Here is a 13,009-nt window from a genome sequence, read left to right as displayed (position 1 = left end):
AAGAGTCTTCTCCAACACCACAGTTCAAAAGCATCAATTCTTTGGCACTCAGCCTTCTTCACAGTCCAACTCTCACATCCATACATGACCACAAGAAAAACCACAGCCTTGACTAGATGAACCTAGAGATCAAATTGCCAACATCTGCTGGATCATGGAAAAAGCAAGAGAGTTCCAGAAAAACATCTATTTCTGCTTTATTGACTGTGCCAAAGCCTTTGACTGTGTGGATCACAATAAACTGTGGAAAACTCTGAAAGAGATGGAAAAACCAGACCACCTGACCTGCCTCTTGAGAAATCTGTATGCAGGTCAGGAAGCAACAGTTAGAACTGGACATGGAACAACAGACTGGTTCCAAATAGGAAAAGGAGTACGTCAAGGCTGTATATTGTCACCCTCCTTATTTAACTTCTATGCATAATACATCGTGAGAAACGTTGGGCAGGAGGAAGCACAAGCTGGAATCAAGATTGCCAGGAGAAATATCAATAACCTCAGATATGCAGATGATACTATCCTTATGGCAGAAAGTGAAGAAGAACTAAAGAGCCTCTTGATGAAAGTGAAAGAAGAGAGTGACAAAGTTGGCTTAAAACTCAACATTCAGAAAACGAAGATCATGGCATCCGGTCCCACCACTTCATGGGAAATAGATAGGGAAACAGTGGAAACAGTGTCAGACTTTATTTTGGGGGGCTCCAAAATCACTGCAGATGGTGACTGCAGCCATGAAATTACAAGACGCTTACTCCTTGGAAGGAAAGTTATGACCAACCTAGATAGCATATTCAAAAGCAGAGACATTTATGTTTATTAGACACTCATAAATTTGGGGCTTCCCTGGTGGGTCAGATGGTAAAATATCTGTCTGCGATACAGGAGACCTGGGTATAATCCTTGGGTTTAGAAGATCAGCTGGAAAAGAGAATGGCTACCCACTCCAGTATTTTTGCCTGGAGAATTTGTGGACAGAGGAGCCTGTCGGACTACAGTTCATGGTGTCACAAAGAGTTGGACAAAACTGAGTGACTGACACTTTCACTAGACTAGACTTTGAAATTGAATTTGAAGTTCAATTTTCAGGGCACCAAATTGCCCACACAGGTTCAATTCTATTTTTCAGTAGTAAAATTGAAGCATATACCTTTTTATTCAGTCACCAAGTTGTGTGACCCCATGGGTTGCAGCATGCCAGTCTTCCCTGTCCCTCACCATCTCCCAGAGTTTGCTTAAAACTCATGTCCACTGAATCAGTGATGCCAGCCAGTCATCTCATTCTCTGTTGCTGCCTTCTCCTTCTGCCTTCAATTTTTCCCAGTATCAGGGTCTTTTCCATTAAGTTGGCTCTTTGCATCAGGTGGCCAAAATATTGGGACTTGAGCATCAGTCTTTCCAATGAGTATTCAGGTCTGGTTTCCTTTAAAATTGACTAGTTTGATCTCTTTGCTGTCCACGGGACTCTCAAGAACATCTTCTCCAACACCACAGTTCGAAAGTATCAGTTCTTCAGTGCTCAGCCTTTGGTCCAGCTCTCACATTCATAGATGACGACTGTAAAAACCATGGCCTTGACTAAACAGATCTTTGTCAGCAAAGTGATGTCTCTGCTTTTTTAATATGCTGTCTAGATTTGTCATAGCTTTCCTGTTGCTGCTGCTAATTCGCTTCAGTCATGTCCGACTCTGTGCAACCCCATAGACGGCAGCCCACCAGGCTGCGCCATCCCTGGGATTCTCCAGGCAAGAAAGAACACTGGAGTGGGTCGCCATTTCCTTCTCCAATGCATGAAAGTGAAAAGGGAAAGTGAAGTCACTCAGTCGTGTCCCAACTCTTCGGGACCCCATGGACTGCAGCCTACCAGGGTCCCGTGTCCATGGGATTTTCCAGGCAGGAGTAGGTTGCCACCAGGCTCCGCCATCCCTGGGATGCTCCAGGCAAGAAAGAACACTGGATTGGGTTGCCATTGCCTTCTCCCATAGCTTTCCTACCGAGACGCAATTGTCTTGTAATTTCATGGTTGCAGTCACCATCTGCAGTGATTTTAGAGCTCAAGAAGAGGAAATCTGTCACTGCTTCCACCTTTTCCCTTCTATTTGCCATGAAGCGATGGGACTGGATGCCTTGACTTAGCTTCTTTAATATTGAATTTTAAGCTGCCTTTTTCACTCTACTCTTTAACCCTCATCAAGAGGCTCTTTAGTTCCTCTTTGCTTTCTCCCACTAAATTGATATCATCTGCATATCTGAGGTTGTTGTTATTTCTCCTGGCAATCTTGATTTCAGCTTGTAACTCATCCAGCCCAGCATTTTGCATGATGTGCTCTACATATAAGTTAAACAAACAGGGTGACAATAAACAGCCTTGTTGTACTCCTTTCCCAATTTTGAACCAGTCAGTTCCATAGAAGGTTCTACCTGTTGCTTCTTGACCTACATACAGGTTTCTCAGGAGACAGATAAGATTGTGTGGTATTCCCATCTCTTTAAGCGTTTTCCACAATTTGTTATGATCCACACAGTCAAAGGCTTTAGCATAGTCAATGAAACAGAGGTAGATGTTTTTCTGGAATTCTCTTGCTGCTTCTGTGATCCAGTGAATATTGGCAATTTGATCTCTGATTCCTCTGCCTTATGCATATATAGTTCTTATTACATTACACTTATGTAGCAGTTTCATCTTTTTCACAGTAACATTTTTTGATTCTTGAATTTAACACAATTTTGCACTTATAAAAAGTCATTATTTACAGTGTTAATCTTTTGGGATAAATGAATAAGGGCACTTTTTTTTAATTTTCCTGTCAGGTATATTCAAGAGCAAATGATCAAGAACCATGTGGATGGTGGTTGGCTAAAGTTCGAATGATGAAAGGAGAAGTAAGTTATGTTAAAACTTGCTTTGTGATTAATTTTCAAGGAAATATGTTGACTCCTGGTTTCTGTAACTGTTACTCCAACTCTTAGTTTTGTTGTTAAAAAGCCTGTTTCAGAAATAATCATGTATTTCAAAAATTCATCAGATCATTAATTTCTGTTTGTGTTCTGGATTTGCGAACACCAAAGCTGCTCTCCAGAGGTATCTGCAGAGGTATTTTGCAAGCATGTGAGGACCACCAGAGTTCTTGCTTGTAAGAACCTCTAATCTAGTTTAGGCAAATCAGGTTGATGTAACTAAGCTGTGCTTAGTACTTGTGCCACAAGGGGGAGGGTCTACTGCTTAATCCAAGCAAAGTAATTAGAACTTCATTTAAAGCTCATTATTTTTGTTCGGATGGGATTTTTAAAGTGTTTTGTTGTCTTTTAGTTTTATGTCATTGAATATGCTGCTTGTGATGCCACTTACAATGAAATAGTCACATTTGAACGACTTCGGCCTGTCAATCAAAATAAAACTGTCAAAAAAAATACCTTCTTTAAATGCACAGTGGATGTTCCTGAGGATTTGAGAGAGGCGTGAGTAATTTTGTTTACTGTTGAACTGCTTTGTGAATTAAGGGGATTTTTCAGTGCTACAAAAATCTTTTTTTACCCCAAACACCCGATTAAAACTTTGATAGAAAATGTTTTTAACAGACAAAAGTTTTCAGTGGGTGGTGTCAGTATGAAATACAAGACTTTTCATTATAATTGCCCTCTAAATTTAACCTGTTGTTTAGGTCTTACACGTGAATTACTCTCTCCTTAGGTGTGCTAATGAAAATGCACATAAAGATTTTAAGAAAGCCGTAGGAGCATGCAGAATTTTTTACCATCCAGAAACAACACAGCTAATGATACTGGTAAGATAACTCCATATTTTAAGGTATAGCATGAATATTGTGAATCTGCCTACAATGCAGGAGACCCAGCATTGGGTGGGGAAGATCCACTGGTGAAGGGAATGGCAACCGACTCCAGTATTCTTGCCTGGAGAAACCCACTCCAGTATTCTTGCCTGGAGAATTCCACGGACAGAGGCTCCTGGCAGGCTGCAGTCTATGGGGTTTGCAAAGAGTCAGACAGGACTGAGTGACTAACACTTTTCACTTTATTAAACTGTACATTGTACATATTTTATAATTAAATATTTCAAAGATAAAAGATAACTTGTTTTATGGTGACTTTATTAGAATACAATGTGGAATAAAAAAAATTTTGCAGTTACAAATTTGTTAATTTGTAAATCTTTCCTGGAGAAAGGAGGAAAAATCTGAATACAGCATTCTTTACATCATAAAATTCTTAACATATGGGATCTGGGATTCTATATCCCTCCTCCCCCCATTATAATTTGAAGAGCAGATCTAAGTAATATGGAAATTAAGAAAGCAAGTAAGATTACTTGTGGGAAGCAGTGCATGTTAGGTGAGGAGAATACAGTAGATGAAAATCAAGGGAGGCTTTATTTGGAAGGTTGTGTTTGTATTAAAAAAAGGGTTTAAGTTTTTGAATGAGTAACTTATTTGTTTATAGTCTGCCAGTGAAGCAACTGTGAAGAGAGTAAATATTTTGAGTGACATGCATTTGCGAAGTATTCGTACAAAATTGATGCTTATGTCCCGAAATGAAGAGGCCACTAAGCATTTAGAAGTAAGTGGGTTCACATGTAAAAGATTTTTTGTGCTTCTCATTTAGTTTCCTGAGTATATTATTCAAGTTCTATGGCTGAAACTATATGACTGTTAGGTAAGGCAACTTGGGAACTGTTTTGTGGCTAATAACTGAAATTATTGTGTCCTTAGAGTTACTTTTCTCTATTACTTTTATCAGACATAGCCTTTTAGCTGCTAAATACCTGAATGGTGCCAAAGAGCTTAAAAACTCGCTAGGGATTTCCAGCAGAACTTTATTGCTAGTTCTTTACTGTTTTTTTTATTGTCCTGTGAGCTATCAGTCAATGCACTTTCTCAGTAACTAGTTCATTAGTATAACAACTCTTGGGTAAGAAGAGAGAAGGTCACATGGGTTGTAGTTTTAAAAAAGAGCCTGTCATTGCTTCTCTCTGTTCTGTCCTGAGGTACTCCTGTTTTCTTCTACTTTTCACTGCCACATTAGGTGATTTGTTGCCCCTACTCCCTCCCATACATACATGTGCTCCCACACACAGTCTTAGGGAAATTGAGGTTTGTTTACCTTTATAACAAGTACATGAGTGCCCTTAACTAATTTCAAACTTCCAAACAAGTGATACGTGAATAAGTTTTGAGATAGGAATCATTTGAGTTGGAGAGCTCCCTGTGTGAGTAGTTCTGGAAAATTGTTTTAGAATTACTGTTTTCTGTGACCATGATTAAATAGAATGATCAGACTTCCCCCTTTCATTACATGACCAAGTGAACTACCTTTTTTCTTTTTTCCCTTTTCTTTTTTCTTTTTTTAAATTGTAGTAGAATAAACATAACATTTACCATCCTGACCATTTCTAAGTGTGCATTTCATAGTATTGAGCAATATATTCACACTGTTGATCAATCAATCTTCAGAATATTTTCATCTTTGAATCTGTGTGTCCATTTAAACGACTTCCTATTTCCCTTTCCCCCAGCTCCAGGCCATCACCATTCTACTTTGTTTTTACAAATTTGACTACTTTAGATAACCTTTTTGTAAGTGGAATCATATGGTATTTATCTTTTTGTGACTGGCTTATTTCACTAAGCATAATGTTCTCAATGTTTGTCCATGTTGTAGCATGTATCAGAATTTCCTTTTTAGGGCTGAATAATTCTGATTGTATGCATATATCACATTTTGTTTATCCATTCATCATTCAGTGGACCTTTGGGTTGCTTCCTCCTCTTGACTATTGTAAATAATGCTATGAACATGGGTGTATAAAATTTTTTTTTATCTTTTATAATACTAATTTGCCTCTTTTACTAGTGCACAAAGCAACTTGCAGCAGCTTTTCATGAGGAATTTGTTGTGAGAGAAGATTTGATGGGCCTGGCGATAGGAACACATGGTAGTAACATACAGCAAGCTAGAAAGGTTCCTGGAGTTACAGCTATTGAGCTAGATGAAGATACTGGAACATTTAGAATCTACGGAGAGGTATGCTGCTTGTCCCCCACCTTGGGTAATTTTACTATAGCATATTAACAGTTGTCTGGAATTTTAGTTTCTGGGTGGAATAGTTTAAAATTGCAAGTCTAGTATCATTACATGTAGGTTGATTAAAGATACTGTATTAGTATATATATTATAATATGCTAATATATATAATTACAGGGCCTTGAAAGATTATTGGATATTTAATGTGTACTGTTTTCCAAAGTTCCTTAATCAACTGCTTCTGAATTTCTCAGCTTTATGTGCGTTACAAATAATTTATTCAAGTATCTTTTGAGTGTTTATTATGTCAGGTACTGGCAGCTGTAAATAGTATATAATACCTTTTGTAGACCTTGAATTTTAAATATTTTGTCACTGGTTAATTGTGACAGTTGTGTGGGCATGAACATAATCTGAAAAATAAAACAAGCTTTCCTTCATTAAGACCATCCTTCACATTAGAGTAAAATAGATGAGTTTTTGGGTGTGATAATTTTAAGTCTCGACTTTTCATTTAAGTCATATAGTGAATGTGACTGGAGGTCTGATTTTTACTTTTGAAACCTTTAGAAGTAGGCAATATACCAAAGTGATTAAGATGAAAGGCTTTAAGAGCCATATTACTGGAATTGGAATTTTGTCTCTACCACTTTGAGAAGACTTGGAGAAAGTTAGGCAGTTCCCCTGCATAGTTTTCCACATTGTAAAATGAAAATAACAGTGCTTACCATAACAGTTTATGAAGATTGAATATGGAGTTTAAATTTTTGCTATGTATGATGTATTGAGCACACAACATACTTGCTTTATGGTTATTAAAGGACAAACATTAAAAGTGGAAGTTAATTGTTACTGAGAACTATAAATTCCTTTTACAGAACACAACCTGACCTTCCCCCCCGTCTTCTAGTTTTTTTAAATTTTAACTGTTAGAGCTTAGGAATTTTAATGATCATATTAGTAGGTAATTTTTAAAATGCATCCCTACAAAAACAGCCTTTTAAATCGTTTCTTACATTGAGAAGGAGAAAACAATGCAGACAGCACATACAGTATAAACAGTTCTTTTTTTTTTTAAATTCACCTGGAGAAACCAGCATAGAAGTGTGGGCCAGATGTATTTAGGATGGGGTTAAAATTTCGCTAACATAAGTAAGTTAAACTCTCTCAGTTTTCTCAGGAGCTTAATGTTTAGACAGTTTTAGATGTCTTAGGGACTGTAAAGATGTCTAACATTTTGATTGTAAAAGCCTTTTTGCCCTAGCTCTTTAATGATTTATGAATACTTGACTTGAAATAGCACTTTGGTCGTCTGAGCAGAATCTTGTACTGGAGCTTGACAGTTCAGTTTCTTTTTTTTTTCTTGTATTTTTGTTGTGGATTGTGGGTTTCTTCAAGATTGAATTTCATGTTTGTTCCCCCACCCTACTCCGCAGAGTGCTGATGCTGTAAAAAAGGCTAGAGGTTTCTTGGAATTTGTGGAGGATTTTATTCAGGTTCCTAGGAATCTTGTTGGTAAGTACTTCTACTAAATGTTAAGTTAAATGTTATTTAATTACATATGATGACTTAATTAAAAATTAGCCTTTCCTGATAACATTTACCTTCTAAATTATGTGGATTTTTTTTTTTTTAATAACAGTTTGGCATTACAGTTTTTCTTAAGCTTTTTCATCCCCTTCGCTTCTTTCTTAATATTTTCATTTGCTTGGTGTCTTTTTATCTTTCATACATCCATCAAAATTGTAGTACTTTTTTGAGAAGGTATTTGTGGTAATTGTTTTCTTTTGTTTGGTGCAGAAGAGAAAGTTTGAGTGGACTAACAATAGGGTAATAAACTTCTACACAGTAGGGTTTGAGAAGTGATAGTTGTTGCAAAAACCTCGAATAAGGATAAGAAGTCATAAGAAGTCGTGGGCAGAAGAGAAGGATGGTGATGATATTAGGGGAGGTTTCACTATTAAGTTTTTGACACTTTTGATGAAAACTGCTGTGCCTGTGGGTTCTAAGTTAAGTGACAACAGGTTTTGCTTTTGAAGCTGCAGTTAATGAGCATTATAACTTAAGAGATCAGTTGTTTAATAGCTTTGTTAATAATATTCTCTATATCTGTGTGATCTATCCTTTAAGATGCAGTCTGAAACAGAGAAATCTTGGTCACATGTTAAATTATACTTAGTGATTCTATATTTAATATAAGCATCAACACAAAGTAATGACATTTTCTAGGGGGATGATTTTTTTATGACTTTTGGTCATGTGTTGAGTCTCCTTAGTTTTTTGACTATAATGAAATTGAGCCCCTTGGGCTCCATTTATATATAAGTACACCTTGTCTACCTTTAGGAAAAGATTCTATATACATTTTACTTGTCAGAGTCTGAAACATTAATAGGTGAAAATTAAAAAACAACAGCACACTTGTGCTATTAAAAATGTTTGTTTTGGCCAATAACAAGTAGTGTATTTGCGATAATAGCGTACACTACAAGAATTTGGACAGTCTGTTGGTATTCAACTAGAGAAAAAGCTTTTCACTTCTGCCTAAACATTTGGATGTCTATGATATACTACTAATTTAGCTCCACTTGTTAACATGTATTGTTAGCAGTCACTGTGTACTGAGTGGCTGGAGATGATGAGTTAAGAGGTTAAAATTAAATATAAGTCTTATGAATTTTATATAATTTAAATAAATGGTAAGATACAAAATGTTACCAAATACTCATTTCTGTCAAGGGAAATCCTTTGGCAAGAACGATGCTTTTGAAAATGATCCCCTTGATTGTTTATATAATGCTCCCATTATTGACAGCTATCAGTACTAACATTTTGGTTGCTGCTTTCACAGAACATAATTTAACTTAGATTTCTTCACTTGTAAAAATCATTTGGAGGTGAGTGTGTCCAAGGGAGTCATGGTTCTTTCCAATCCAACAATTCTGTAGAAGATAGCATTGGTCTTACAGAGTTTGTGGTAGTGTTAACCTTAAATAAAAATTTCTCATATTTGAGAAATAGGAAATTGGATATATTTATAGTTCTCAGATTCTTCTCTTTGTTTATCTGTTCAGTGATGTGAGAATCTAACATGTCTCTTGTTTTCCTCTACCCTGGCTTGTTTGGCTTTATTTGGGTTATTTGTTTACTATTTAGAAAATAAATATTAGCAGCAACTGTTATACATTGGTTAAATACTCAGAAGTAGTATAAAGACCTGAGTTGAGTGCTGTCTATTTATAGTAGCACTACATCTTTCTCTAAAATGTTTTCTGGGTGAAGCAGTCTTTTGAAAAATAGTACATTCTTAGTCAAAGTGAAAGAGAAAAAGAGGACTGAGAAGTAAAAGGAAATGAGGACTACTTGGTGGGTAAGTTTCAGAGAGAATTCTCACATATATTCAGGTTCCAAGAGTTCTAGACTTGTTGACCATTCCCACCCCTCCCAAATCAAAAGTATTATGTGAACATTGATTTGAAAATGAATTGAAACTTCAGCTCCTGGAAGCCTTCCTTAATCACTTCTCTACTCTGTCCCTTCAGCATTTATGCTCAGTGCTCAAATTATACCACAGGTCTGCTTCAGTTTGTCAATATGCTTTGGAATTTAAACTGTGGAAATGATCAGTTAAAATATTGACGGTCTCTGGTGGGACTAAATAAAACTTGCAGGTAGGTCCTTGCCACAGACCCCAGAAGGGTGATGGATATTCACTCACCACTGGTATAGTTCACAAGAAGTAAGGGGCAGAGATTTTGGGGAGGGGGTATGATGTAACAATCTGATTTTTGTTTTTTTCGAAAAGATATTTGCTTATTTTTAGCAGGGTCAAGGATGGAGTTGCTGCTTGAGCTTCACTGTGTTAACATGAAGGTTGCTTTTATATGCTGCTGCTAGGGCTGCTCTGAGAAGACATGCAACATGTGAATTCCCTGTCCTACTCTATTTTGTTTTTTCTCTTGTTCAGTCGCTGCTGCTTTAAATTTAGAGTTATTGGGCAAGGAGGTTTGAAAATCCTATAATAGCGTCTGTTGTATTGACTGGCTTACTGTTGCCATTATTCCCTTGTTTGTCGCCCTCCCCCCCTTATTTATTCTTTATTGGAAGCTGTTCTGTCAAGCATACAGTAGGAGGAACTTACATTATAACCTGTTTCAGCCAAAATTAATTTATTGTGCAAATAGATTGCTGGTATAGTGTAACATTTTAACTGAGGATTTGAACTTAATAACAAGTAAGATGTTACTGTTAACTTAGTATACATCTATTTATAGTAATGGTTACTGGAACATTTACTTCTGTTACCAAGTAACACTACCCAGTATTGCTTTGTTATTTTATGGGTGTATATTAGCTTTATAAAAAGTGAGTTCCCTAGGTGAAGAGCATCTTCATATCCTCCTTTTAGTTTCTCTAATTGTCAGATACTCTGTTATTTGACAGACTTAACAAGTTAAGTGTGGAGAAGGTAAATAATTTGAATTCTTTGTCATTTCACAGTATTTCATATCTAGGAAGAAGACAGCAACCCATATATATTTTGTATGTAGTTGTATAGTTCTAAAGTACTTTAAACACTTATAGGTGTAAAATGTAATACTTGTTAAAGGTAAATATTTTATTTCAGTGAAGAGAATATTCATTTAAAAAGAATCTTCAAGTCACAGTTGTCTTTTAAGTAGGACCTTGAAAATAAAAGCCAGGTTGATGACATTGTTAGTTGTTTTAATAATAATATATGTAATATGTCATAAATGTAAACAAATTGATGTAATTAATGCCAAAATAAAAGTTTTCTTTTTGCCTTTATTTCTATAATTCAAGCTTTTGGAATAAATGGGTTGGACTTGATATTTTAAAAATATAAAAATGGTATAGAACATATTAAAAAATAGTTGGACTTTGAAAATATCTTACATGTGAGTAGAGTTATTGATCTCAGTTAATAGTAGCAACCTTAGCCATACTGAAGAGAAGGAGGTTTCATACCAAAGATATGTTTCTCAATTGTCGTTAGGGTGAGTTAATTGAGAATAAAAAGATGCAGTTTTGCTTGGTTTTTATAATTTGATAGCAAGTCATAAATTATTTGGGCTGATGTTGAAATGATAGCAGTGTTGGTTTTTAATTTATTATTATATATGTTTTCTCTTATTAAAGGAAAAGTAATTGGGAAAAATGGCAAAGTTATTCAAGAAATAGTAGACAAATCTGGTGTGGTTCGGGTGAGAATTGAAGGAGACAATGAAAATAAACTACCTAGAGAAGATGTAAGTATTTAAAACATAATTTGCCTGTGTCCACCCCCCCCCCCAATTCTTTTATATTTTGAAAATTGTTTTAAGAAAGTTACATCCAGTGAACTACTCTGCCTCTGCAGTAAAATTTTTTTTTTAAAGGTCTGTTTCTCAGTGCTTCAGTAAAAAGGCCAATTTTTGATTTAAAAAAGACTCTAGTTTGATAATCTTATCAGTTCTTTTTTTTTTCTTTTTTCTTTTTTTTGTACTTAGAGTATAAAGAATTTGGTACTCTAAACAAAACAGTTGGCTGTAAAGGAATTCTTAATAAAGGTTTTTTGACTTTTTTTTTTTGTAAGCTCTGACCATTTCTTAAATGAAATCCTTAAGCTTTAACATTGCTGGTCATTCTGGTGCCTTTGGAGAAGGAAGTGGCAACCCCCTTCAGTATTCTTGCTTAGAGACTCCCATGGACAGAGGAGCCTGGTGGGCTGCTGTCCATAGGGTCACACAGAGTCGGACACAACTGAAGTGACTTAGCATGCGTGCATGCATTGGAGAAGGAACTGGGAACCCACTCCAGTAGTCTTGCCTGGAGAATCCCAGGGACAGAGGATCCGGGTGGGCTGCTGTCTATGGGGTCATACAGAGTCGGACACAACTGAAGTGGCTTAGCAGCAGCAGCTGATGCCAACTTTCTGAAATTTGTTTTCAGTCTTTTTGCTACATGTTAATGTCTTGTCCACTGTGCCTTTTTTTTTTTTTTAAACTTCTTATCCACCACTTTAAGCATCACTAACCTTTGTGGCTGTAGTGGTCAACTCTATATAGTTATATGTCTGAATATAAGGCAACGACTTCCCCCTCTCCCACCCCCAAAATTATCTCCCAGAAAACAGTACATTCACAACTTCTTCAGTTTTGCACAGTGGGTAACTGGGGAGTTTGTTTGCTTATTGGACAAAGTAAGTTTTTTTTTTTTTTAAAGAGGCACATGGAGGAAACTGAAGACATTTGCTAAGATAAACAGCCTCACACCATATACTGGATGTTGTAAAGGTCCCAGTGAAAGACAACATTTCCTTGATTCTTTTAGAATCAAGAATGTGGTGATAAAAACGAATGAGGAAAAACAAATGACTGTTTTGCAAATGAGTACTTGTAGATTGATTACATCCTGCTGCTGCTGCTAAGTCGCTTCAGTCATGTCTGACTCTGTGGGACCCCATAGACAGCAGCCCACTAGGCTTCCCCGTCCCTGGGATTCTCCAGGCAAGAACACTGGAGTGGGTTGCCATTTCCTTCTCCAATGCATGAAAGTGAAAAGTGAAAGTGAAGTCGCTCAGTCGTGTCCGACTCCAGCGACCCCGTGGACTGTAGCCCACCAGGCTTCCCCGTTCCTGGGATTGTCCTGGAGTAGGTTGCCATTTCGTTCTCCAGTGCGTGAAAGTGAAAAGTGAAAGTGAAGTTGCTCAGTCGTGTCCGACTCTAGCGACCCCATGGACTACAGCCTACCAGGCTCCTCCGTCCATGGGATTTTCTAGGCAAAAGTACTGGAGTGGGGTGCCATTGCCTTCTCCGTGATTACATCCTACACAGCTTTAAAAATTGATGTAAACCTTAAGTAATTTTAACTTCGTATTAAGCAAACACCATACCCACCTGGAGGGTTGGTGACGACCCCATTAAAATCAAGGGTGTCATACTATTGACACCATCTCTGTTGATACATTTAA

General features: G+C 36.8%; 1 protein-coding gene across 6 annotated transcripts in view; it reads left to right on the top strand.

Annotated features, from left to right (window-relative positions):
• Nucleotides 1-13,009, top strand: part of FXR1 (FMR1 autosomal homolog 1) — a 73,868-nt gene that overhangs the window by 41,648 nt on the left and 19,211 nt on the right. For all 6 annotated transcript variants that reach the window (XM_019959232.2, XM_019959222.2, XM_019959213.2 and 3 more), the window contains exons 4-10: nucleotides 2,809-2,880; nucleotides 3,308-3,456; nucleotides 3,689-3,782; nucleotides 4,456-4,572; nucleotides 5,866-6,036; nucleotides 7,473-7,551; nucleotides 11,197-11,306. In XM_019959232.2, the coding sequence (XP_019814791.1) occupies nucleotides 2,809-2,880; nucleotides 3,308-3,456; nucleotides 3,689-3,782; nucleotides 4,456-4,572; nucleotides 5,866-6,036; nucleotides 7,473-7,551; nucleotides 11,197-11,306 (792 nt within the window). The remainder of the gene's footprint in view (nucleotides 1-2,808; nucleotides 2,881-3,307; nucleotides 3,457-3,688; nucleotides 3,783-4,455; nucleotides 4,573-5,865; nucleotides 6,037-7,472; nucleotides 7,552-11,196; nucleotides 11,307-13,009) is intronic.

This window comes from Bos indicus, chromosome 1 (assembly GCF_029378745.1).
Source record: "Bos indicus isolate NIAB-ARS_2022 breed Sahiwal x Tharparkar chromosome 1, NIAB-ARS_B.indTharparkar_mat_pri_1.0, whole genome shotgun sequence".
Lineage (NCBI taxonomy): Eukaryota > Metazoa > Chordata > Mammalia > Artiodactyla > Bovidae > Bos > Bos indicus.
This window is presented reverse-complemented; position numbering and strand designations above follow the sequence as displayed.